The sequence below is a fragment of the Carya illinoinensis genome, chromosome 7 (genome assembly GCF_018687715.1).
Source record: "Carya illinoinensis cultivar Pawnee chromosome 7, C.illinoinensisPawnee_v1, whole genome shotgun sequence".
Classification (NCBI taxonomy): Eukaryota; Viridiplantae; Streptophyta; class Magnoliopsida; order Fagales; family Juglandaceae; genus Carya; species Carya illinoinensis.
Genome location: NC_056758.1, coordinates 9,239,552 through 9,265,411, shown reverse-complemented (window position 1 = coordinate 9,265,411; position 25,860 = coordinate 9,239,552). Strand labels below are relative to the sequence as shown.

The 25,860-nt window shown below is 37.1% G+C and overlaps 3 protein-coding genes across 3 annotated transcripts; 1 reads left to right on the top strand and 2 right to left on the bottom strand.

Annotated features, from left to right (window-relative positions):
• Positions 1-27: 27 nt before the first annotated feature.
• Positions 28-2,742, bottom strand: LOC122316988 (RNA demethylase ALKBH9B). The gene is made up of 6 exons (XM_043133863.1): positions 2,498-2,742; positions 1,588-2,165; positions 1,293-1,369; positions 874-1,184; positions 621-692; positions 28-507 (listed from the first exon to the last, which is right to left on the bottom strand). The coding sequence occupies exons 2-6, from the start codon at positions 1,982-1,984 to the stop codon at positions 222-224; spliced, it is 1,143 nt and encodes a 380-aa protein (XP_042989797.1). The 5' UTR covers positions 1,985-2,165; positions 2,498-2,742; the 3' UTR covers positions 28-221.
• Positions 2,743-16,180: 13,438 nt separating this feature from the next.
• On the top strand, positions 16,181-17,003 carry LOC122316487. The gene has a single exon (XM_043133041.1). The coding sequence runs from the start codon at positions 16,253-16,255 to the stop codon at positions 16,802-16,804; it is 552 nt and encodes a 183-aa protein (XP_042988975.1). The 5' UTR covers positions 16,181-16,252; the 3' UTR covers positions 16,805-17,003.
• A 201-nt stretch (positions 17,004-17,204) lies between these two features.
• On the bottom strand, positions 17,205-21,114 carry LOC122316486. Its single transcript, XM_043133040.1, has 7 exons — positions 20,774-21,114; positions 19,192-19,586; positions 19,061-19,088; positions 18,614-18,687; positions 18,335-18,510; positions 18,080-18,160; positions 17,205-17,620 (listed from the first exon to the last, which is right to left on the bottom strand). Exons 1-7 carry the CDS (start codon positions 20,943-20,945, stop codon positions 17,572-17,574), a joined length of 975 nt encoding a protein of 324 aa, XP_042988974.1. The 5' UTR covers positions 20,946-21,114; the 3' UTR covers positions 17,205-17,571.
• Positions 21,115-25,860: the final 4,746 nt, after the last annotated feature.

The following is a 25,860-nucleotide window of genomic DNA, read 5'->3' as shown; positions in this document are numbered from 1 at the left end:
AAAAAGTTGTAATAAAATATAGGATTTTTCATAAACATATTTTCTTGGAAAATAAATAATAACATACAGACTAATAATTAAAAAAAAAAGTTTAAACCCGGATTTTTAAAAATCTAGATTCATCCAATTTTTGGCCCAAGTCTAATTTAGATTAATCCGGTCTAGGTATGCCCAATTCCCGAGTCGGAATCTAGATAAACAATCCTATATATTACAGTAATTCAACGCCGCCTTCTTCTGTTCCTATATTGAGGCCCTCGACTACTCCGACTTAATGAACGTCGGCATGACTGACATGATGATGAACGAGGCTTTCTACTAGTGCTTCTTTCCCCGCTACATCCCGGCCTCAATGTCATACCGTAATGCTCGAGCCTTGGACAATTATTTAACCTATTTCTTCTGTCCACTACATACGGCAATTGTTGAATATCCTGCAAATCAGGTTCTGCAACATAACCAATCGGCCGTTTGGAGTCATCCATTCTTCTAAACGTGATCGATATCCTGAAAATATAATAACAATAATAAGGGGACATGCAAGCATCCAACAAGAGCCATCAGTTCAACATTTAAGAGGCGAACAAAAACAATTTTCTTGGTACAGTTTCAACCCCTACCTCGCTGTAGGAACAGGTGGCACACAATGCTTAGCCATATTAGCTCCATTTCCATTTAATACAAGAGCAGATCTGGAAGAAAATGGTTGAATCAACAATTATTCTAACTAAAAACAATGGAATGTAAATCTTTTTGACACAATAACATGTAGTACTGTCATGTGGCAAGCAGCACCGGCCTAGGAAAAGATAAGTGCAGAGAATAAGAATAAGAGCAGAAAAGCAGGATACTAATTCAGTAGATCATACTTACCCAGCTGGAAGGGGGATTGAAACAGGACCTTCAAAATTATCAGGACCCAAAACCTTTAAGTTCGATCCAAAAATGATATCGCACTGACTTAGAAATGACACAGTGCAAATTGGCCGTAAAAAATCCCGGTTGTCAATGTGCGGAGGCATACAGTCCCCTTCTTCATAGATGTTGACAACGCAACTATCGGGTATACAGGTCCCAGGAAGTACATGCCATCTGATCTGCCTCTTAATGATCTCCTTGAAAAGATGAGGCATAGGATCTACAGTCTGATCATGGAGAATTCCAGCTGGATTACCCTTTTTATCCTGCCACCAGAATACTAAACTGCTTAGCAATTTATCAGTACCTATGATTATACCGATGCCACCGGAATATATAACAATTAGCTTGGTTCCATAGCCGGAAAAGCTTACCGTTGCATCATTGTAACAGCACCCAAATTGAATTGTCACACGTCCCTTGCCCTTAGTCGGTGCCGTAAATGTCCGTTCTGCGACAAGTTTAGATATATAATAATGTAAAACCTCGGTGGTATGTCCCAATCAGTTTGCAAAAAATCACCATAGAAGAACAGAACCAAAGAAATAGAAAGAAAAACTCACTTTCTGAGAAAAGAAAAGAAGAGGTCCCGTCCAAACCAATTAATTCATGAACGCAAAAAAACAGGCACAAATTCTCAAAATTTGCATTAACTTAATTTTAACTTACCTTTCAATTCTCCTTTTCTCCCCATCTCCTCAAGTTTATACACATATTCTGCTATTCTCTTCTGCTCCGCAGCACTAAAGATACCAGTGTGAAGCTCAAGCCCTTCCAGAATATTAACAATCTTTCCCTTCAATTTTTCAGACCAGACAAAATCTTGCTTTCGCTTCACATTCATTAACCGAATGCGCTCTCTCTGTTCCCTTAACAACTTCGGCTTCGGTGGCTTCCCAATGGCCTTCATCGATATTCTCGATCCCCCGGTGGAAGTATTCACACCAACCACCCGTTTGGTCATGGCCTCATCGTTCTCCTCATCGTTCTCTTCTACGAGCCCGTCTTCTTCCTTCTGTACCATGTTGGCCCAGGACATCCGATCATGGCTAGGTGGTCCGCTCATAACTGTTCTGGAACAACATAATCAAAATATCCGTTGGTACCGTCTATCCAACTCCCAACCGAATAGGTGTCGCTGGTCTCGTCGTAATAGTCATTCATCCCCAGCTGCGATTCGGTTTCCTCCGAAACTGAAGCATCAAATTCCTCGTCCGAGAACTCGTGTCGGGTATCAGTACTAATTTCTACAATCCCAATTAATTAAAGAAATCAATACGAACAATAATGATGAACGAAAACCGTAACAGGAATCGAAGCAAACCTGACATAACCAAATCCATAAGGAAAAGCAAAATTTAAATTTATTTTGAAAAAACATAATTTCGGGAAATTAACACTAGTGGAAATATGTCGACGAATTGAAGAGAGCAGAAGGAACAATATTTCCAATGAAAACCCCAATAACTTAGCCGCGAAGCAATCGGGGTCAGGTTAAAGGGAAGCAATTTGGCGTGCAATTCAAAAGCAAAATCAAAGCTAAAACATAATTTAACAAATTTTAAAGTAGGAAGGGTACCGAGCTCTAGGGAGCGGAGGCGATCAGAGAAGGTTTGGAAGCAGCCTTGGCAGAGATCTCTGGAAAGGAAGGGGAGCCAAGTGGTGAGGAACTTCGACGCGATTCGGAGCTCCGAGGGCTTAAAATCGAGTAGTAAAGGGCCGAGCGGTGGGACCGAGCGATCATCCATGGCTGAGTGGACTCGGCGAGCGGATTTAGGAAGAGAGGGAGAACAGTAGTCCGTCTCTGTGGGGGTTGAAGAGCGATGCAAGTTTTGTGAGCTGCAAAAGACATGGATACGTAAATATTTATAGATACGTGATACGGGTATTTTGGGAATCCTACGGTAAATTGGATTCGATTCCCGCGGGAATCTCCTTCTCCTGTTCGGATCCGGCTTCTGTTGTCGACTTTGCAAAGTACTTTTCTCAAATTCAAAATTTTCATCTCATCAATATATTTTTTTTAAATTTTTATATAAAATATAATAAATAATTCAACTTTTTAAAATCTTAATATAATTTTTTTAAATTTTAATATAATAATATTACTAAAATTAATATTTTAAACTCTCATCTCAAATTCAAAATTCTCATCTCTATCCCCAAACCTCTCCTTACTCTCTTCAAATTCCAATTACAACTGATTCACTTCGGTCCGCTCGGATAGACGTAAAGCGATTTTGATGTTGAGCTGAGTTAAAATTGAAATTAGTTAATTTTTTAATAAATAAGTCAAAATGATAATGTGAATTTTATGTATCTATTTAAAATAAGTTTATATATATTTAAATATTAAAAAGAGCTTAGATGTATTTATAAAAAATTGAAAAAAATTGTGAGTTCTGAGTGTGAGGAATAGTTGAGTTAGAAAAGGTAATAAGTCTCACGTATAAAGAGGTTTTGAATTGAAATTGATTTGAGAGTTGTGTGTTTAGATATTAAATTAAACTAAGTTGATCTTAGTTCAATTTAACTTCCAAGAGGGGCTGCTATGTTTAGACGTTAAAACGAGTTGAGTTATAAATATTAATATTTTATTAGTTCTATTGAGATGAATTTAACTTTTTAGATTAAAATTTATAAAATAGATTGAGATGAGTTTAATTATTTAATAAAAAATTAAAATAATAAAATTTTTTATCAATAATTAATTTAAAATAAATTAAATTTCGTCCACCAATCAAACACAACCTTACTAGCCAAAAGCAACAAAAAATGATATAATGACAACTTATACACAATTTTTATATAAATTAATAATAAAAAATTGATTTTAAGTGTTTTATTTTATTTTGATTTAATTTTAATATGTTTGAAATTTCAAAAAATATTATTTTATTATAAAGTGGTAGAATAATTGTAAACCGACTGTTAGTGTATTTGTAAAGAAACTTTTTTGCCGCAAATATCGATAAAAGCTTTCAATCTATCTTTATTTATTTTGGAGTTAGGATAAATAGAAGATCGGATCTTTATCCACAAATCTTCTAGTGTTACTTTCCCACTGATAAAGAAAACTTATAATTAATTCTCAAAAAATTTTATAAAAGTAAATTTATAAATTAACGTGAGATAATATAGACATCATATTTATTTTATTATTAAAATAATTTTATAATCTGATATATCATATTAAGGTATGTCAATATATAAATTTATTTTAATAAAATATATTTGTAAACTAAGTATTTTTTATTCTCAAAATAGAGAATCTTTCGTAACGAGTATTGCTTTTATTTTAAAAAAATTTTATACACCATACTATCATCTTACTATGTAATATGTATATTTATCACCATTGGATAATAAAATCTCATAATATAAGTCATGTGACACATTTATTACCATTGAATGATTTTCAATAGTGATAAATGTACAACATCTTATATAGTAGGATAAAATTAAAATCAATGTGTGATATATAGTATTACTCTTTATTTTAATTATTCAAAGTTTAAAATTAATAAGAACACTTTTTAAGATAATCTAACATATAATATAATATACTGACAGCACTACTGAGATGGATGGAGAAGATTAAGCAGTATGACATCACTACATAAGTGAAGAAGATTATGCAACACCATGATCCAAAAATATAAGAGAATATCTCTCGTCATGAAGAGGATATAATGCATCAAGATTTGGAAAATCGATAGAATATTTGCTGAATCATTCTAGGAAAGTCTAGTTGTAGTTTCCTTTTTTATTATGTAAATACAGCACTCTTGTATGTAATTACTCTGTAAATTACATTATATAATGAAATACAAGTCTTCTCTCTATCTCATCCAGTGAGATAGAATTTCTCAAAATATGAAATTCCTTATGGTTTCAACAGCCGACGGGCAATAAAGAGAAGTACTTCTTTTTCTTTCTTTCATTCTTCTTCACTATGTTTGAGTCATCCATGTCTCAACAAGATGATTTTCCTTGCTCTGTTAATCAAAATGTTGACAATTTTGTCTACTTGCGTCTTACTTCCACAAACTTTTTGTTATGGAAAACTCAAATGATCAACATTTTGGAGAGCTATGATCTTCAAGGTTTTATAAATGGTGATACTCCTTCACCTCCTCAGTTCATCACTTGAGATGACTTTGAGCATTGTCCCAATCCTATGGTCTTGAAGTGGCACAGATCAGACTGGCTTGCCAAGGGATGGCTTTCTGCCACTCTCTCCGAAGATGCACTTGGTATTGTCGTAGGCCTCAATACATCAACTGAAGTATGGAATACTTTAGTCCATGCTTTTGCTCATATATTCTCTTCGAAGTTTAGCACTAAAACAGTGGCTCACCTCTATAAATCGAGGAACTAACTCACTAAGTATGTACATTCGCAAGTTCAAAACTATTTATGATGACATTGCTGCAATCGGTAAACCTGTACCTGACCATAAGAAGTCTTGGTGGCTTCTCAATGGTTTAGGCAAAGATTATGAGATCTTCACTGCTACAATGTTTCATCCTCCAGTTCTCCCATATTCCGAGGTTGTTACACTCCTAGAAAGCTATGCTGAAAGACACAAGATGGATACTGCACCATTTGCTATGGCCTTCTATGGATAGAAACAGACCAAAAGCAAGAAAAATAGTCCTCATCTTTCAACTCCAAAGGACGTGGTTTTATTCAAGGTAAACAGTCGGCCACTAAGCAAGATAACATCTCCTCATGTGCTCGTCACTCCAACAATGCATCATTTCAGCACACGACCAAGGATGAAGTTATTTGCTAAATCTGTAACAAACAAAACCATATTAAGTGCTTCAATAGGTTCAATCACTCATTTACTCAGGATAGTCTGCCCAAAAGCTTTGCAGCAATGGAAGTTTTTGAAAACCCAAATCCTGAATGGCATCCCAACACTGGTGCAACAAACCATATGACCTCAAGCCTAGGTAACCTCGACTACTTGGTTTCTTATCATGGATTTGATGGTGTAATGGTAGGTGATGGTGATACTCTACCCATTACACATATTGGTACAACAACGGTTGAGACTAGTAATTCCACACTTAAACTCAATGATGTTTTGGTGGCTCCAGAGCTTAAAAATGATCTTATATTAGTTAACAAATTGACTACATACCATCCACTAATTTTTTAATTTGATGGTCTTGGTTTTGTTATAAAGGACAGAATCACACTGTGGGACATAGCACGGGGACGAAAGCAGAAGGGATTATATATTTTTTTATGGCTAACCACCTGGAAGTGATCACCACAGAGAAGCATCGTATGACATTTCATTTTTACGTGTATTTTCATTGAATGAGTATTTTAATTTAATTAAAATATTAGTTCTTTTATTTTAAATTATTGTATTTTAATTGGACTTATTTAGTTGTAATATTTATTTTGTGGAGCTTTCTTAATATTAATTATCGTTTTGATTTTAAATTGCTATGTAATTTATTTTAGTTTATTTTTGGATTCAAAATTATGTTGTTATTTTTATTAGTTATTTATTATATTTTAGCTTGATGTGGCATTCAAATTATTTTAATCGTTTTATAGCTTTTAAAATTGTTTTCGTCAGATCAGTTTCTAAACTCCAGATGTGAGGATTGGACCTCATTTCTTTTTCCCATCTTTTCTTTTTCTCTTTTTCTTTTTCCTCTTTTCTTTTTCTTTTTCTTCTTTTTCTTTCTTTTCTCTTTCTTTCTTTTTCCTCTTCGTTTCTCCGTGCGCGCGACCCAGCCCCCCCTTTTTCTGTCCGTTTCTTCCACCGCCCAGTTCGCCGCCGTCCCGCTGCCATGCAGTGCACCGCCCCCACCGGTTGACTCCCCTCCGGTCGGTGATCACCTCCCTCAATTTTCAGGCCAACCCTTGCAGCCGTTAGCAGCCACGCACAGCTAGAAGTCATGGCACCCTTTCCTTCCAGCTCCGCCGTGCGCCACCATTTGCCGTCGCCGTTGCTTCCATTTTCTTCTCCACCCACCAGCGACCTCACCCCTCCATTTTCAGCCCCCCAAACACCGTCGTTAACCACCACGAACACCACCCAAGCCGCACGGTTTTGTGATCCCCGCGCCACCGTGTCTCCGCTGTTGGCCACCACTTCTTCACCACATCATCACCAGCATCCCAGTTACCTAACCCACCCAACCCCAGCTCCGATCCGTCATCGGAGAAGCTCAACCAACCCACTTTCCGTTTTGGGCTTTTTGGCCTTCCACCGCCATTTCCACCGCCACCCACGGCCAACTCTCACTTCCACTATCTTCATAAATACCTATAGGTCATTCCTTATCAATCCTAAGTCTTGGTTTGTCCCCGTTCGAAAGTGGGTATTTTACAACCCACGGCCACAGTGTAATTTACATTGTTACGTTGTTTTTTCTCCGCCGTTTACAACGTCGTGATCCTTCAAAAATTATCATATAGCGCTGTAAGTATTTTCTAAACTCTATTTTAGATTTAAATGTATTATTGCTTTTACAATAAATTATTTGACTGGTTGGTTAATTCCGGACTGAGTCCGAGGAGTTGGAGGTCGGATGGATTGAGAACGGAATTGTTTGGTTTTGTTGATATTGTGATTGGTTGGATGATTTATATCTTGAGGTGTGCATTGCATGATGCATTCATGTGCATTTATTTAATTGAGAAAAATCAGTGTTATTTGCGTAAATGGATTTTCGGGTGCGTGTGTATCACGACCACAAGCCGGGATGAGGTATTATCTCGGTGGAACTCCTCTGGTCACTCAGGAGTGGATAATACTAAGTGACATATGGTAACGCTGGGGTCCCTAGGGTGGCGGGGACTAGAGGATGGCCTGGTCCAGGTACCCGCTGGGCGCGAGAACCGGGCATCGCTCGTTTAGGTATTACACGCGTAATCGTTACCTGCGGTGTGGCACAGGAGCCAGAGTGTGCGGATGATCCCTAGGGGAGATCATGGTGCATGCAATAAATTGGAACGGGTTTGGGATATTGGATACGGGCCATTTTCTGGGAAAATTGCGAGATTATGTTTGAGACTTTGTGATCCATTTTCTAGGAAAATGGTGGTGTTCTTGATTTGGGCCATTATTTGGGACATTGGCAAGGATTTGTTTAATGGATATCTTTTGGGCCAAAATGGGATTTTGGCGTGCGTGGAAACTGAGGTTTTATGGGACATGTGCATTTGGCATTCTTTCATGCATATTGTTTGAGTTTAATATGTTTTTATTTTGTGGCGTTTGGATTTTTACTTACCTGCGGCACCATTTTGGTACCGTAGATTTTGATGCAGAGGTCGAGGAGGAGGAGGAGGCTGAGCCCGAGGAGGCAGCTCCGCCGGAGTATTGATTTGGAGTTTATGCCTTGTAGTTTGGTTTGAAACGATATTTGAGGCTTGTAATATTTTATTATGTATGTTTTAATCGGGTTTGTATTAAACAAAAATTCTTGTACTTAGTCATAAGACTTTATTTATCCACTGCATGTTTTTATTGCACTTGTTGCATGTACACACACTTGGCACTTGGCTATAGGGTGGTGACCCGTATTGTCATCATCCCGACGTCTCGATTTCCACATGTCCGTACGTGGGATTTGGGGGCATCACACATCGACTTTCTTTTCAGCCATTTTTGCCAGGTGAATAAAGAATGTTGGCATAAGCATTTAGGACACCTTAATACTTGCATTCTCGAGCATCTTCACTCTTCAAAGCTTATCAACATCACTCCTAATTAATACCTTTCAAATATTTGTATCAGCTGCCAGATGGGAAAATCTTGCAAACTTCCTTTTGTACAAATAGACAATAAAGTAACTTCTCCTTTTCATAAGATCCATTGTGATTTATGGGAACCAGCTCTTGTAATATCTAGAGAGAAGTATCGCTACTATGCCATCTTTGTTAATGAATTTACACATTTTACATAGTTGTTTCCTTTAAGACACAAATCAGATCTATTTGCAGCTTTTCAACATTTCTATAATTATGTCGTATGTCAGTTTGATACCAAAATTTGTATCTTTTAAAGTTATGAAGGGGGTGAGTTTTTAACACAAGAATTCACTGATTTTCTGGTTAGCAAAGGAATTCATCATCAATCTTCTTGTCCCAAAACTCCTGAACAAAATGGCAAGGCTTAGAGAATACATCGCACCATTACTGAATTAGGCCTCACCATGCTTTTTCATGCCAAACTCCCACCTCAATTCTGGTTGGATAGCTTCTCTATTGTTATGTTCTTACTCAACATGTTACCCACTCCAACTCTTGCAATGTACTCTCCTTTTTTTTTTTTTTATATCTCTATGGAAAGCAACCACATTATGGTGCTTTTAGAGGTTTTGATACAATATGTTTTCCCTATCTTGGTGAGTACTATCACAACAAACTTGGACCCAAGTCTTTATCATGTGTGTTCCTTGGCTATAGCAATAAACATAAGGGCTACAAGTGCTTCTATCCACCTATCACAGCATTTGGTTTTTGATGAGTCCATCCTACCTTATCATGACCCGACTCATCTTTATAACTCTAATCAATTTGAAGGGGAGCTTTGCTCCTTCTCTGAATGGCAAGAAAATGACCAAGATGAAGTTGTTCCACTCATTGCTAATACACCTACCTATGCATTCACTCCTCCAATTGCAGTTATCTCTCCGATCCAATTTGAGAGCTCGCACTTGGCTACACTTATAGCACCTCATGTCAACAATTCCTCTTTGGATCATCAAACTAAGCCTCTACCATTTGCACCTCTACTACCATCTGCTTCACAAACTCCTCAACATCCCATGCTTAGGTCCAAAGCTAGAGTGCGAAAGCCCAACCCAAAATATGCACCTTCATATTGCTAACCATATTCCAGCAAAGCCTAGATCCATCACTGTAGCCAAACAACATCCTGGATGGTCTGTTGCTATGGAGGAAGAATTGGTTGCCCTTGATGCCAACAAGACATTGACCTTTGTCCCACGACAACCAGATATGAATGTTGTTGGTTGTTGATGGGTTTACAAATCCAAGCTACAACCTAATGGCTCCCTTAAGTGTCTCAAGGCAAGATTGGTAGCCAAAGAATCTAATCAGGTTGATGGAGTAGACTTCACAAAGAAACTCTCCCCTGTTATTCGACCTGCAACCATACAGTTATTTTATCCATTGCCACTATTAAGCACTAGGAGCTTAGACAATTGAACATAAAAAATGCTTTCTTGCGTGGCTTCCTAAGCACCCCTGTGTACATGGACCAACCACCTAGGTATGAAGATCTGGTTCATTCCAATTATGTCTGTCAACTTATCGAGCTCTTTACGGGCTTAAACAAGCTCCTTGAGCTTGGTTTGATTACCTAAGTGATTTTCTACTTCAACTTGATTTTTTCTGTGGCATCATCGATCCTAGCTTTTTCATTTGTAACTCTTCACATGGAATCCTTGTGCTCCTTTATGTCAATGACATGATAGTCACTGGAGATGTGAGATAATTCTAATCATAGCAATTGGCTTATCTCACAGCTTAGCAAGCAGTTTTCTATCAAAGATCTTGGTTTTTTGAATCATTTTCTTGGAATAGAAGTCCACAAGATTGGCCAAGACTTGTTCTTATCTCAACATCGCTATGCTCTTGATCTTCTGACTCGGTTTGACATGCATGCATGTAAGCCTATCTCTACGCCAATGCCCTCCAAAGGACGAGTTCTTCTTGCATCCAATGATCTCTTCCATGACCCTACCAAGTATTGAAGCATTGTAGGGGCCTTACAATACTTGACATTTGCATGACCAAACATTGCTTATATAGTTAACTATGTATGTCAATTCATGCAAACTCTAACTGAGCTTATTAAAAGAATTTTGCGATATGTACAAGATGCTGCCTAGCTCAATTTGCACATTCTCAGTAACAGTACTCTTGACCTATATGGTTTATCAGATGCTGACTGAGCTGGATGTCCAACCACATGAAGGTCTACCTCTGATTTTTGTACATTCCTTGGAAGCAACCTCATCTCATGGAGTGCCAAGAAATAATCAATCGTGGCGAGCTCTAGTGCTGAAGCAGAGTACAGATCAATGGTTGCCACTACCGCTAAGCTCATCTGAGTATCTTCTCTTTTACGTGATCTCAGCATCCCCTTGCACTGTGCTCCTATACTCCATTGTGACAACATGAGTGCTCTCTATATGACGGTTAATTCCATTCTTCATGCTTGGACAAAACATATTGAGCTTGAATATCATTACATTTGTGAACATGTAGCTTTTGGTTGTTTGGAGATTTGTTTTGTCACCTCAACTAATCAACTAGCTGATATCTATCCGAAGCCACTACCCAAGGCTCTTTCTCATGTCTTTCGTAACAAACTTTGCCTCTGTCTTGATCCTCGGCCATGTTTGAAAGGGAATGACAACACTACTACATTAATGGAAAAGATTAAGCAGCATGACAACACTACATTAGTGGAGAAGATTATGCAGCACCATGATCCAAAAATGAAAGAGAATATCTCCCATCATGAAGAGGATATCACGTATCAAGATTTGGAAAATCGATAGAATATTTACTGCATCATTATAGAAAAGTCTAGTTGTAGTTTCCTTAAGTCTAGCTGTAGTTTCCTTTTTTACTATGTAAATACAACACTCTTGTATGTAATTACAGTACATAATGAAATGCAAATCTTCTCTCTATCTCATTCCGTGAGATAGAATTTCTCAAACTGTGAAATTCTTCATATAATTCATTCAATAAAATGCGGTACATAAGCCATTTTAAGTGTCCATGTTCTTACTTCCCTTATTTAGCATTCACAATGTGTTAAATTCATTTAACTAATGCAGGATGAGGAATCAAAATAAAATCAGGCATTTTCTTCTAAAGCTCATAAGTTGTATCGGATTAGGATCCCTTATAGAAGGAGCTCTTGTAGAGAGTGTATTCTCCACACTAGTATGTAAACAGAATTTTTCTAAAAATTAGCAGGTCATTCTATTTGCAAGCTAGTGTGGAGGAGACTCCTTCCACACTGCTGACTTGGCAAAATGTCATTTGCAAGATTTAGATTTTTAATTTTATATTGCTAATCAAATCATGTCAAGTCAACATAACGAAATGTGTGTTCTCTACAATAACTTGTAAATAATAATTTCATAATTATTGAATATATAAATTTTTAATGTTTCTAAGGAGATACAAATCAACAATTATAAATTTAGTACTACTTAACTCATGTACACTAATATCTCTCTCACTCTAGGCATTAGAATTTGAGCTAGGGCTCTAGGAATTCACAACAATGCTATGTAGTATGTATACCTACAGCATGGGCTATGTAGTATGTATCAATATTTTGAATACCGTACTGGATGTCATATCGGTAAAGGTACTAGAACGAAATATTTCGGTAGTGGTACCGTTTCGGGATAGTCGATATATAAATAAATTATATGTATAAATATATATATATATATATAAATTATATTCTAAAATAATAGTTTATATATGAATAATTTATACATAAATATATATATATATATAAAAATTATAAATAATCTGGTATGAATTAGAGGTTAAAAAATAAGTTTGTAGTTTGAAAAAATGAAAAAAAAAAAAAGTGAAGGTCAAAATACCTGCCAGTACAGGCCAAAATATCGGCCGGTACAACCGATACCGGCCGGTATTCAGACCGATATGAAACAGATATAATACCTGTATCGGACCAGTGGCCGGTACGGTACGGTATTTAAAACCATGGTATGTATACCTACAGCATGGGTTTGTTTAAATTCCCAAAGACACCAGTGAAGGAGATTAATATAGTAATGCAAAATTTCCGATGGGGATTAAGAGATGACATATCAAAAATCCACTGGCTTAGGTAAAAACAGCTGGAAAAATCTAAGAGTGCAGGTGGTTTGCGTTTTAGGGATTTTCAAAACTTCAATCTAGCTTTATTAGCCAAGCAAGGATGGAGATTAATTTAGCACTCTCAGTCATTGGCAAAGGTCTTAAAGGCTAAATATTTCCCTTACTCTAATTATCTCAATGCTAAAGTTGGGCATAATGGCTTGGAAGAGTGTCTTGGCAGCAAAGCAACTATTAAATGAATGTTTGATCTGGAAAATAGGTAATGGTGAATCAGTCAAAATCTGGAAACACAAATGGATTCACAAGACTTCTTCTTTTAGAATCCAAACCCTAGTGAGGCTGCTGGAAGAAGATGCTTTGGTTAAGGAACTAATTGATCCTAATTCACAGCATTGGAACCTCCCTCTATTAAACGATCTTTTCTCTGAATCTGATTATGAGCTCATTAGTAGAATGCCCCTTAGCCTAATAAAGAATTCAAATAAACTAGCATGGAGATGTACTGCTGATGACAAATTTTCAATTAGAAGTGTCTATCACTTGCAAGTGGAACTTATTGATAGCACTAAGGGCCAACCTTCAAGCAGCACTGCCCCAGTTGACTTCTGGTCAAAACTATGGAAGCTAAAGGTCCCCAATGCTGTTAAAGTCTTCCTCTGAAGAGTTAGTTTTCATGAGGCATTCCCCACCAAACTGGACTTGTTCAAAAGAAAAGTAGTGGATCTTCCTAATTGCCCCATTTGTTGTGTGGAGCATGAATCAGTTGCTCACATCCTATGGAATTGCAGGCCAGCCCAAGATGTGTGGGGCTCATGTTCAAGAAAACTACAAAAATGTTATGTTGAGGAAATCTCCTTCTTGGAACTACTAAGACAATTCTCCTCATCCCTAGAATGTGAGAACTTAGAAGAGTTTGTTATCACCAACCATCTATGAAGGAGAAGGAACAACTTTGTCTTTGAAGAGGTCTTTACCCCTCCTCTCACTCTGGTCTCACAAGCTCACCAAACACTTAAAGATTTCAAAGCCTCAAATCAGATAGTCAAAGGCCCGCCAAGGGATGATATTTTCACCACTCACCAGTAGACAACCCCTCCACAAGGTACTTACAAGATCAATTGGGATGCTGCCATCGACAAATCTATTGCAAGGTTGGAATAGGTGTTGTAGTTAGGAACTGGGAAGGCACAGTAATGGCTACTCTAAGATTAGTTCGTGCCTTTTTCCCAGATCCTCAGCAAGGTGAAACACTTGCTATCCATAAAGCCACATTGTTATGTATCGAACTGGGGTTGACAAAAGTGCAATTGGAAGGGGTTGCTTTATAAATGGTCAATGCTGTTAAAAGCAATCAAGAGAATTGATCCTCAGCTGGTTTGCTAATCAGAGATGTTAAAAAAGTTCTGGGAAAATGGCCTCACTGGTCGATTATGCATGTCTCTAGACTCTCAAACAATGTAGCTCATGTATTAGCTAAAAATGCTCTACTCCTCACTGAAGAGGTCATTTAATTGGAGGTTGTTCGTCCATGTATTCTCTCTTTATTTTCTTGAAAGTAATGAGATTAGTATTTTATAAAATTATAAATAAATAAATAAATTAATTAAAAAAAAAAAAAAAGAGATAAATACTTCTACTAAAGAAAAAGTATAATTCAGGCATTTTTGTTACTTGACTATGAGTGGGGGAAAAAAAAAAAAAGAATTTCTTTTTTGCCGATTGATCGAAAGATAAGCTTTCTATATTTTTTCGAAGGACGTTGCAAATAATAGGCGACCAAGGTTATCGAGGTCTTGCGAAGAGTCAAAGAACGACAATCGATAAAATGAAAGGCGTGGCAAGTAATCCTTCAACCTTTGAACCAAACAAGTTTGTGTCAAGAAACAATCGGTTTTCTTCAACGAAATACCTTAACAATTAGAATTAAACCAAAATATTTTCGAAAGTAGGAGATGTAATGTTTCAATAGGCATGATTTTGGATATGACATGTAAAGGACAATATTAATTGAAAAGTGGAAAGTATCTCCAACATAAAAGAGAGGATTTGCTAAATTCTACCAAGGATCTCGTGTAACCTTTCTAATCATAGATGGCCACTTAAGTTTACTATTTTTTTTTAAAAAGTTATACCCAATCAATTGTCTTTAAATTTCTTTCTTAAAAAAGAAATAGTCCCAAGGCTGAACAAGCCAACGGCCACCCTGTGTCAAGGTGGATCTAATCACCTTGGCGCGTGGTAGCTATAAACCATAGGTAGCAGGAAAGCCACCCTAAGGTGGGCCAAGACCAAGACACCCACGGGGTGGCTAAGGTGTTCGAAACACCCTTTGGGGAAGGGTGCACAGCCACTCTTTTTTCTAATTTAGATATTTTTATTTGTATTTTGTGTATATTTGATTTAGTACAAATGAGAGTTTTTATTCTTCAATATCAAAAAGAAAATGCAAGTATGCCTCTTGAATTTACCCCCTCATTTTGACCACTCATATATTTTAATTTTTTTATTATTTTTTACTTAATGATAAGAAAATAAATATTAGTATATTGATGTATTTTTTTATTTTTTTTAAAACATATTTAACAAATGTGGAGAAGAAAAAAAGAAAAGAAATTAAAAAGTGACATTTAGTGCATATTTGTGATTGTGGTAGAAAATATAACTTATAACTTTAGAGCTTATACCTTATCATTTAAGTAATAAGTTCTACTATATATTTAAAACACTCTCAAATATGTTACATTTGTTTAGAAACAAATTTAAAAAGTATTTTATGATGTAGAAATGACGATTATTTGAGTTTTTAAAAATTATGTCTATATCTTTAAAAGTTTGAAAGTTGTAATTATCATAAAGTTGTAGGGATATTTTCATTCATTAATAATCTTCTAAAAATTTGAATTATGCTCTGCATTATTCGAAAAACATGTTTGAGGAAAAGTATCAAAATAATATTTTTCCTCAAACGTATTTTTTAACTTATTTAATATTAAAAATATGTTAATATATAACACTCAAACAACATAATTTTTTAGTTAAAAAGCTTTTAAAACTATTTAAACACTTTTTAAAACTCTTACCGTAATTTCAAACAAACCCTTAGCCTATAGGGCACAGCAATAAGCGGCATAGTAGCATTTCCCATAAAAATAAGGTCAGATGTGTAGATATTTAATTAAGGCCAGTAGATTTCTAATATTTGAATCACAAAATAGTATCAAGATTAGTGAGATCCATTCAAGATTGAACAGAACGAATACCTTTTTAGTATTTTTTTGGTTGTCAATAAACCATTAGTGGGTCTAAAGCTCGGCCTATTGGTTTTACTAAGTTTAGCCCAAGTTCTTTTCTTTATTTATTTTTATTTTTCAATTAAAAAGAAGGCAAAAGGATAAGACGGAGGAGGGACGAGCACATCCGAACCACTCGCTGCTGCTTCTCTCAGAGAGCAATGGAGACTAATTTCCTCCAATCCCTCGTTTCAAAATCGCCACTTTCGGCCACCCTCATCTTTGCTAAACCCAATGAAAAACACAGCCGAATCTTCCTACCTCGTCACCAACGATCCCTCAGAGCAACTCCGACCCACAGCACCAAAATCAGCAGCAGCGACAACAATAATACAAGCGGGGACAGCGCAAAGCCACCGGCTACAACGCCGCCGAATGCCGTGGAAATCAGGTTCAGACGAAGATCGAGGAGACGGTCAAGACAGCAGAGCGAGGATCGTGTTGACGGCAATGGGCGACCCATGAAAGCGCAGGCTTCAGCTTCAGCACCAGAGCCTCCGAAGAAGTGGGAGGACATGAGCTTTGCGGAGAAGGCAATAGAGCTGTATGTGGGGGAAAAGGGTGCGTTGTTTTGGCTAAACAAGTTTGCATACGCTTCCATCTTCATCGTCATTGGGGGTTGGATACTGTTTCGATTTGTGGGTCCCTCCCTCAATCTATACCAGCTGGATTCTGCACCCTTGCCTCCTAGTTCACTGTTCAAGGGTTCCTGATCACTCCTAATTGAAGAAGAATGGCAGAGACTATGATCTTAAACTAGACAGAGGCTTTTGGTTTTTGTTTCTTTTCTTTTTCCCTCGATCATTAGAAAATTTGTAGCACTTAATAATGACGTGGAAGTTGCAAATTTACTTTTTTTTTTCTTTATTTCAAGATTAATTATCCCATAAATTATTATTTTTCATCTTAAAATTTATCATCCAAATTGCAAATCAAATCAACATTAAATGATATGGTGAATATTCCGGACTTCTCGACGAACATATTGTCGTGCATAAAGAAAAAGTGCTCCAACTACCCACACAGAAGTAGAGCACCTATAATCGAATATGTTGTTATCCATATTCGGAGAAATCATTGCATACTTTAGTTCCAAAAATAAAGCACCAGACAACAACGAAGAAAAACTTTTTTATAAGTACACAGAACAAAACTTGAAGCTAGATAGCTTAGCCATTATACAACACCAACACACGACTCGTCACCAGAACTGGCATTGAACCAGGAACGACAATCACCCAACTCATCAACACTCTTACTACCATAAGAAAACATTTCTAAGCTCTCGATTACACCCTCAGAGATTCAAATACAAATGCCACTGATTTCTATAGGGACTATGACTATCTTATGTGAATAAAGCAAGCCAATAGCAATTTCTCATGTTCATGCCGGCATGATACACAATGACAACCAGAACAAAACCTCAACGAGTACGCAACAAGGATACGACAAGCAAAATCACACCATACATTTGCAGCTACATGACATTGACAGGCTGAGAGAGGACATTTCTTTGAGTCTTACACCTGTACAACACAAAAGGATTCAGTCCATTACTTCAATAAATTGAACACCCCCCCCCCCCCCCTCCCCCCTTTTTCTTTTCCTCTCTTTTCCCCCCATCTTTCAAAAACTCAAAAATAAAAATAAAAATAAAAATTAAAGGCTGCAATTCTTTGTCACTAAATAGATCTGGTAAGACTATTAAAACTATATTTCTTTTTGTAGGTAATGATACTGTCAATTGGAAATACAGACAAAAAATTTAAAACTCGCAAAACTTCCTATGGAGTTAAATATTGATTTGCCAGAAAGTTAATTCTGGTCATTATAACTTTTGATCATATAGCAGCTTCGATAAATCATTTCATGTGTACAAAAATCAGGTCAAAATATTTCATAGAGCATCACATTCTTACAACATCAGTAATATGATTTTACTGCAGTAGGATCTAAGTATAACCCAGCAGGCCAGAATTACTAACCTATTGCATTGTAACCGGGATGCATAATTATGGTTGTTGCAATTTGTGCACATCCAATCTCCTTCACGCCATTGTTTTGCTCTGCTTGGCCAATGGATAGATGTATTTAAATCATGATCACAACAGAATTGGTAGAATTTCACACTGAAAGTGTACTAGATAAACCAACACACTGACAAGAGGGCTAAGTACCCAATTAAGCGAGCCCATATACATGGCATGCACATGTACAAGAAAGAACCCAGAAAATTTTACCCTTTTCCGAGCAGTGCAGGTGCAGTTGCTTGTTGTGGAAACTGCATGGGCACTTGCAAATTTGCAGCAGTAACTGAGCTTACATTGGGGTAGGGAGCATAGAGTCTGGCATTAGGGTCACCACTAGTCCCTACCATTTGCTCAAAACCTGGATATGGTTGCAACTGCCCATTTGTCTGTACATTCAACAGAAAGGAAAAACCAACTTGTACAAGTTAAAACTAGGTGAGAAAAACAATATATAATCTTAATACCATACAAAAGAAAATGAATCTTTACTTGTCCGACATTCAATCTTTTGTTATCCCATTCATGCACCAAGTCATCAGATGCCAGTCGCTTTGTTCCAAGTGCTTTACATCCAAAGAGAGGAAGAAACATACATCAGTTACAGAGTTTTTATTCATTCCACATGGTAACCAAACAAAAAATCTTTTATAGAATGTTTGTTTTTCAAATCATGCCTTTTTTTATATCTAAATGCAAAATTCATCAGGGTAGGATGCAATATTCCTCCCACCTTTCTCCCCCTCACCCAATAACCCCCAGTCTGTCAGCTTTGACGAAATAAAAATCAACCATGATGGCCAACACAGATAATCCATGCCTATTTTTAAGCCCCAATCACTACATTATAGTTTTTTTAAACCACTAAATAGGTATAATAGGTTGCCAAATGGTACTTAATGCACATCTCTTCACACTACACTGGCCAAAAGAGTGTACCTGGTGGTAAAGCATTGCATTTTTTGCACTGGAAATAAGATCGAAGCTGAATCAGATACAAAATGGTAGCAAATAACCAAAACCTTAAATCTTAAATGGAATCAAAAGGACGATTGAAAGTGCAGTCACACCTGGGCACGTGAAGAGTAATTATGAAACCCACAGTGGCAAATCCAGTCACCATTCCGCCAGCCTTTAGGAACTGAAAGAAGTTGATTAGCAGGGTCTGGGTACGGAAGTCCAGAATTATGACCCAAGGGCCAAGTTGAAGCAGGCTGAACTCCATATTTATCAGCCCCTCCTACAGACCAGTTGGAGCTCAAAGGAAGTGCCTGCTGGGGAGCTCCATTGCCAATTAATCCAATATTCATCTTTTGTTCAGGTCCTCCTTGGGCCCTGGCAAAATAATGCGAATAAGATGGGAGAGAAGCTCCAGGCATTGCAATTGCTGGCATTGCTGCTACCTCCTTCGGTTGCCCACACTTTTTGCACTTTTCTCTTGATGCATAATTGTTGTTAGTGCAACCTATTGATCCATTTCCATACACACCCAACCCACAATGCAGCAGGGCAGAAAGGAAGCCAAGAATACGCACACCACCCAGTCCATCCCATAGGAAAATACACATACAAAAAACACAAACAACAGCCTAATTGATAGCAAGTCCTGATCTCAACTTGAAAAAAAATTAGAAATCAAAAAACAAACAGCAGAAATACTGCCCATGTATTAAAGATTATTATGAAAAGTTCACAGCATATATGGAATCAAAGGCATAGCAAATACTACAACAGCCATAAAAATGAATTCTCAGAAGTGTCCCATGTAATTACAAAAAAATATAGGATGAAACGCATTGAAAAATTATTACATCTCCTTCTTCAAATTCAATTAAATGAAAATTTATACTTCCCCACAATTCTAAAGCCAATCTATTGTAATCATTTTCAGCAGATATGTCGGAGATTTCAAATGATATTTAAGAATGCAGACTTACTGCACTATCAGTAAAAAGGCCATTCATTTGTGATTGCAAACCACAGACAGTCAATATGAATGATACTTCTCCAGTAACAAGCATCCTAACAAGGAACAACATCGGTACTAGTTCTACGTTCTAGTTCTCGGAGTCTTTAACACTTCCATGTTCATGTGATATATTTCTCAGCTTACCAAACACTAATCTTTCATTTCTTAGCTGGTAATGTAACAAAAGTACATAAACAAGAATAATATTCTGAAGCCAATAATATATGTTGTTTTGGAGAAAACTCAACAAGATGCCTCAATTCTCAATCAGACCTTCTACACGATTTAAACACTCAACCATTAAAGACAAAGTTTATCGTCGAAAAAGAAAAAAAGAAAAAAAAAACTTGGATTGAGCAAGTGTAATTTTGGTCTATTAACAAAACCCTAGCAGCAGCTCAATAGAGGACGATTACTACTTCAAGCAAACTCCAAAACACGTCTACAGCCCTAAAACTCAAACCACTGAAATCAACTAAAATCATAGAAATCCCTATCCAACTGTCAAAATCTTTCTCCGGAATCTTAAAGAAACCCTAGAACCGAATCATGTTCCAATATTTAAAGAAAAGAAGTTAATAATAAGCAAGTGGCTGAAAGTGAAATTGTAGATACAGTCAATAGAAACAGATCCGACAAACAAATAAGCAAACAAAGGGAGCGCAATAGAGGAAAAAACTAACCGGTGCAGATCCAATCGCCGATTCGCGGGAGCCACTTGGAGTCGGCGGGGGTTTTGGTGTCGACCAGAAGCCGTGGCTGCTTACATCTGTTGCAGAACGACCTGAAGGCGTAGTTCCTGTTCTTGCATCCGCTGCACTCCCAATCCCCTTCTCTCCCTTCCCCCATTTCCATTCACCCTCTGTCTCTGCTTCTACGAATATGTGCGTACACTGTTTGATTCGTTTCAGTACCTACTGCGGCACGTACACCGCGGTGGTCATTGCAATCAAATCGATCAGAAGAAAGGCGAGGAAAGTGGAAAAAGGGGGAAATGCGAATTGACCTCGCGGCATCGAGCAATGAATTGGGCCATTCTAAATTGTTTGATGATATCCGCCACTGCGTGGGCTGGGCTGGGCTTTTCACTATTGAACGCATTCTCTCGGTGGGTCTCATTGTTAGGGATAATAATATCCGTAAATTTAATATGAATATAATATGAAATTAATAGATTAAAACCGATTGATTTGTTAAGATAAGATTTATAAACATGTCAATAATCGGTCAACCTAGCTAACATGAAATTAACTCGTTTTAACCAATTTAAAATTTATTTTAAAATTAAAATTTTATTATTGTTAAGTTGTAACATTAGTATTTTTCATTATGCTCATGTTTTTATTGTTGGAATTATAGTTTTAAACTTATACCCATATTTTTTATTGTATAGTTTGTAGTATTGGTTTTACTATATATTAAAATTTTAAAAATATTGATATATATTTTAAGATATTGTAGTTAATAATAAATATAGATTTTAAATTTTATGTAAAATTATATTAATTAGGTTAAATAAGTTATATGTTTTATTTTAACCCATTTACATGAAATAAATGAGTTTAAATGAATTGTGTTGTGTTAACATATTTCTAATTAATTATTAAAGAAGTTAAAGCAGGTAACACAATACGACCCGTTATCTAAATGGGTTGGGTTAGAGTTTAGAAGTTTGATGCGTTTAACTTAACGGACTGGGTTTGGGTTGACTTATATAATCAAATGTTCATAACTATCCACTGAAGCTTCTCTGAATTCATCTCTAATCTCAATGTGCTCATACATTAGAGCTTGGTGGCAAGGTATCCAAGGCTCCTTCCACAACTTTGCAGTCTTCCCATCACCACTGTTCCATACAGAGCCTTGCTCAACAATTTCTTAGCTTGCCAAATACCTAGCCAAGCTTAAGATGGGTTTGTTCCTAGTCCAGCTTCTAAAAATGAACCATTGGGAAAATATCTGACATTGAACATTTTATGCAACCTTGTTTGGCTAACAAAGCCAAATTAAATACATGTAAAGATTTAAAACCCAAGCCTCCTTTCCCCTTCGAGTCACACGTGTTATGCCAACTTAACCAATGTATCTTCCTTTCTTCTTTTCTCTGACCCCACCAAACTTTAGCCATCATTGCTTCCAATTCAGTACAAAATTGAGTAGGTAACAGGAAACAACTCATTGAATAAGTTGGGATGGACATGGCAACTGCTTTAATTAAGATTTCTCTCCCACCTTGTGACAGCAACTGTTCATTCCAACACTACAATTTTTTCCATACTCTTTGCTCGATGTCTGAAAAAGTTTTAGATTTTGACCTTCCAACAGCAGGGGGTAAATCTAAATACTTTTCATATTGTTGAGCTCTATGAACCCCCCATAACTGCATCAACTCATTCTTTCTTTCACTAAAAACATTTCCTAAAAAACCATTGCTGTTTTTTCTTTATGAATCTTTTTTCACAAGGCATGCTCATATATTTCCAATAAAGCTTGAATCTTCTCAGTTTCCCCCACATTAGCTTTACAGAAAATCACTGAATCATATGTAAATAGTAAGTGATTAATGGATGGAGCACTCCTACATATTTTGATCCCAGTGATATCATGACTTGTAGCAGCAGCTTTTAGTGAGGAAATGAGCCCTTCATTATACAAAAAAAAAAAAATAGATAAGGGGACAATGGATCTTAAGCCTCTACTTGGAACCATATTGCCCTTTGGTTTCCCATTCACCAATACTGAAAAAGTATCAGTTTTAACACAGTACATAATCAAGTTAACCAATTTGTTATCAAAACTCATGATACCCATCACCTTCTTTAAGAAATCTCATTCAACTCAGTCGTAAGTTTTAGTCATATCAAGTTTGAGGAACATATAGTCTTTCTTACCCTTCCTCTTCCTCTTTAGAAAGTGAACTAACTCATAAGCCACAAGCACATTATTTGTGATTAAACGATCAGGCACAAATGCACACTGTGAATCCGAGATAATGCTAGGCAAAAACTTCTTCAGTCTATTGGCTATTACTTTTGAGATCAGCTTGTAAACCACATTACATAGATTAATAGGTCTAAATTCTGCTACTTTCACTGGGTTTTTCTTTTTTGGAATTAATGTTATAAGAGTATGGTTTTAAAAAGATAGGAAAGAGCCAGTATTTAAAGCATCTAAAACAACATGAGTGACAAAATTACCAACATAATGCTAGTACTTGTGGAAAAACAACGGGGCCATACCATAGGGCCCTGGGGCTTTTGCTATGATCATAGCATCCCTCAACTCCCCTTCATGCCACTCTCCCTCATCATTCTGAAGTTGTCTTATGGAATTTTTCTTTCTTCTGTGTGAGACCTTTGTATGGAAAAACTTCGAGTTCTGATCCCCCTCCCTAAGCCAAAGTGCCTTAGACTTCTGCCATCACATTACTTCATCACGCTCAAGCCACTTCTGAATCTTTTCCCTAATTGCCTTCTATTCATCCCTTTTTAGCCCCATTGGGTTACTTTCTTACAACTGCCTTAATCTAAGCTTAGCTTCTCTTAATTTCTTCTGCACATGTCCAAAACTAGATCAATTCCAAGCTTGAAGTCTTTGCCCACAATCTAAAATTTTATGCATCAAATCTACCATAGCATTACTCTTAGTGCCTCTGCTCCATGTAGCTTCCACAATATTGTCACAACCTCTTTCTCCTAACCACATGGCTTCAAACCTGAACAGCTTCTCCATTCTCCTTTCAATAGCAACTACCTCTGAGTGCAACCAAATTGGAATATGATCCGAATAAGTAGCCCCTTCATGTATAACTCTAGCTTGTGCAAATCGATTCCACCATTGTGGGTTCCCAAAAAATCTATCAAGACGTACACTAATTCTTGCGCTAGCCTCCTTACCATTATACCAAGTAAATTTAGGACCACTAAAACCAATATCCCTCAACAAACAATCATTAACAACATTACGAAAGTCTAGCATATGTCTTTCAAGCTTGTTTCATCCTTCCCACTTTTCATGCTGATAAAGGATTTCGTTAAAATCTCCAAATATCAACCAAGCCTCATTCACATGTCTGCATAAAAGATCGAATCAAATCCCATGTTCTGTATATGAGACTATGATTCGGGTGACCATAAACCCCTGTAATAAAGAACTTATCGGTGCTAGTCCCATCCATAGTAACACATGCATCAATATGGGATTTAGAATAATTCAGAATCATTAGATTAACATCCCATCCCCACAACATCGCAATACCGCCACTCCTTCCCTCACTACGCACTGCCAAATAGTTACTAAAGCCAAGCATAAACTTACAAGAGCCAAAATCACACACCTGTAATCTTGTTTCCTGAAGAAACACAATGTCAAGAGCTCCCTTCTTGATAAAATCACTAAGGGTCCGAATTCCACGTGGGTTCTCAAGCCCATGGACATTCCAACTGAGAAGTTTCATGGCTCTCAACGGTGCTGATCAACAACCACCGTCGATATAGATTTCTTGATTTTTCCAGACTCATTTGCCGAAATGCTCCTTGCATGCATTCACTTAGTAATTCTATCTATATCCTCACCATCCTCTATCTTCTCCTTTCGCTTACGGTTTGAGGATAACCGTTGTGTGTTGTCTGAAATTGGAGATGAAACTCTATTAATAGTGAACATCTGTTTCCACTTGGATCCTTGCAAAGCATCATGCCTTTTACTACCTATCAGATCCAGTCCCTCCATTTGGACTATGTTCATGCTGAGTATGGGCCCACCCTCGTTGCTTAGCTTTCCTTTTTTGGGCCCTATAACATATCCTGCAAGCCCATTTAGACCTTGGCCTTACCTAATTCACCTCTTTCTCTATCCTCACTTAATGTCTGCTTAAAACCCGCTTCTGTTTCCTTCTCAATTGCCATATTATCCACTCCAAGGAACATGGGATTAAAAGCATCTAACGTCTACAAGATATCCGTCTGTCTATTTGCTGAATTCAAGTTTTGGGCCATCACCTCATCAAGAGTTGGCCTGAAACCAGCAATCGTTTCCTTTCTAGACGCCAAGTTATTTGAGTCGAGAATAATGGGATTCAAAGATTTCAACAAAAGCGTGGATTCAAGAATCCCATCTTCACTGATCAACGACTGATTCTTTCCCCATGTTAGATTTCGTAATCTCTGGAGAGACACCGACATTTTTGTTGTTCTCCTTGACAGTATCATCCTTACATAAGCTAGACGCCGAAGAAGTTGCCGGATCTCAACTCTCGTTATCACTCTGATATGGCCGTTGAGCCCACCGTCTAATGCCTGGACTACCTGTAGGCAGCCAACTTCCATAGGAAAAGCCATCATTTTCAAATTGGCTCTGGCCAGACTTCCACAGATCACAATCCGTATGATTATGACCCAAACAACCATAGCAGTAACAAAAATTAAAGAGCCGTTCATAAGAAAATCTAACCCAGACAAGGTCAACAAAACCAAGATTAAGCATTTTCCCTTGTAGCAGTGGCTTCGTAATATCAATGTTAATCCTAACCCGCATGAATTCCCCCACGCTATTTCTCCCTCTTCAATGTCAACTTCCTCCACTTCGCCGATAGGATTTTCAATCAAATGGCTAGTGTAGTCATTTCTTGCAGTCAAAGGGAGATCATGCAAGCGCACCCATAAAAGAGCCTCAGTAAGTTGTATTTGATGGACTTGTTTGTGACCTTCAACCTCCTTCACCAGCACCAATTGGTTATCAAAAAACTAGGGACCATCTCTTATGACTCGCT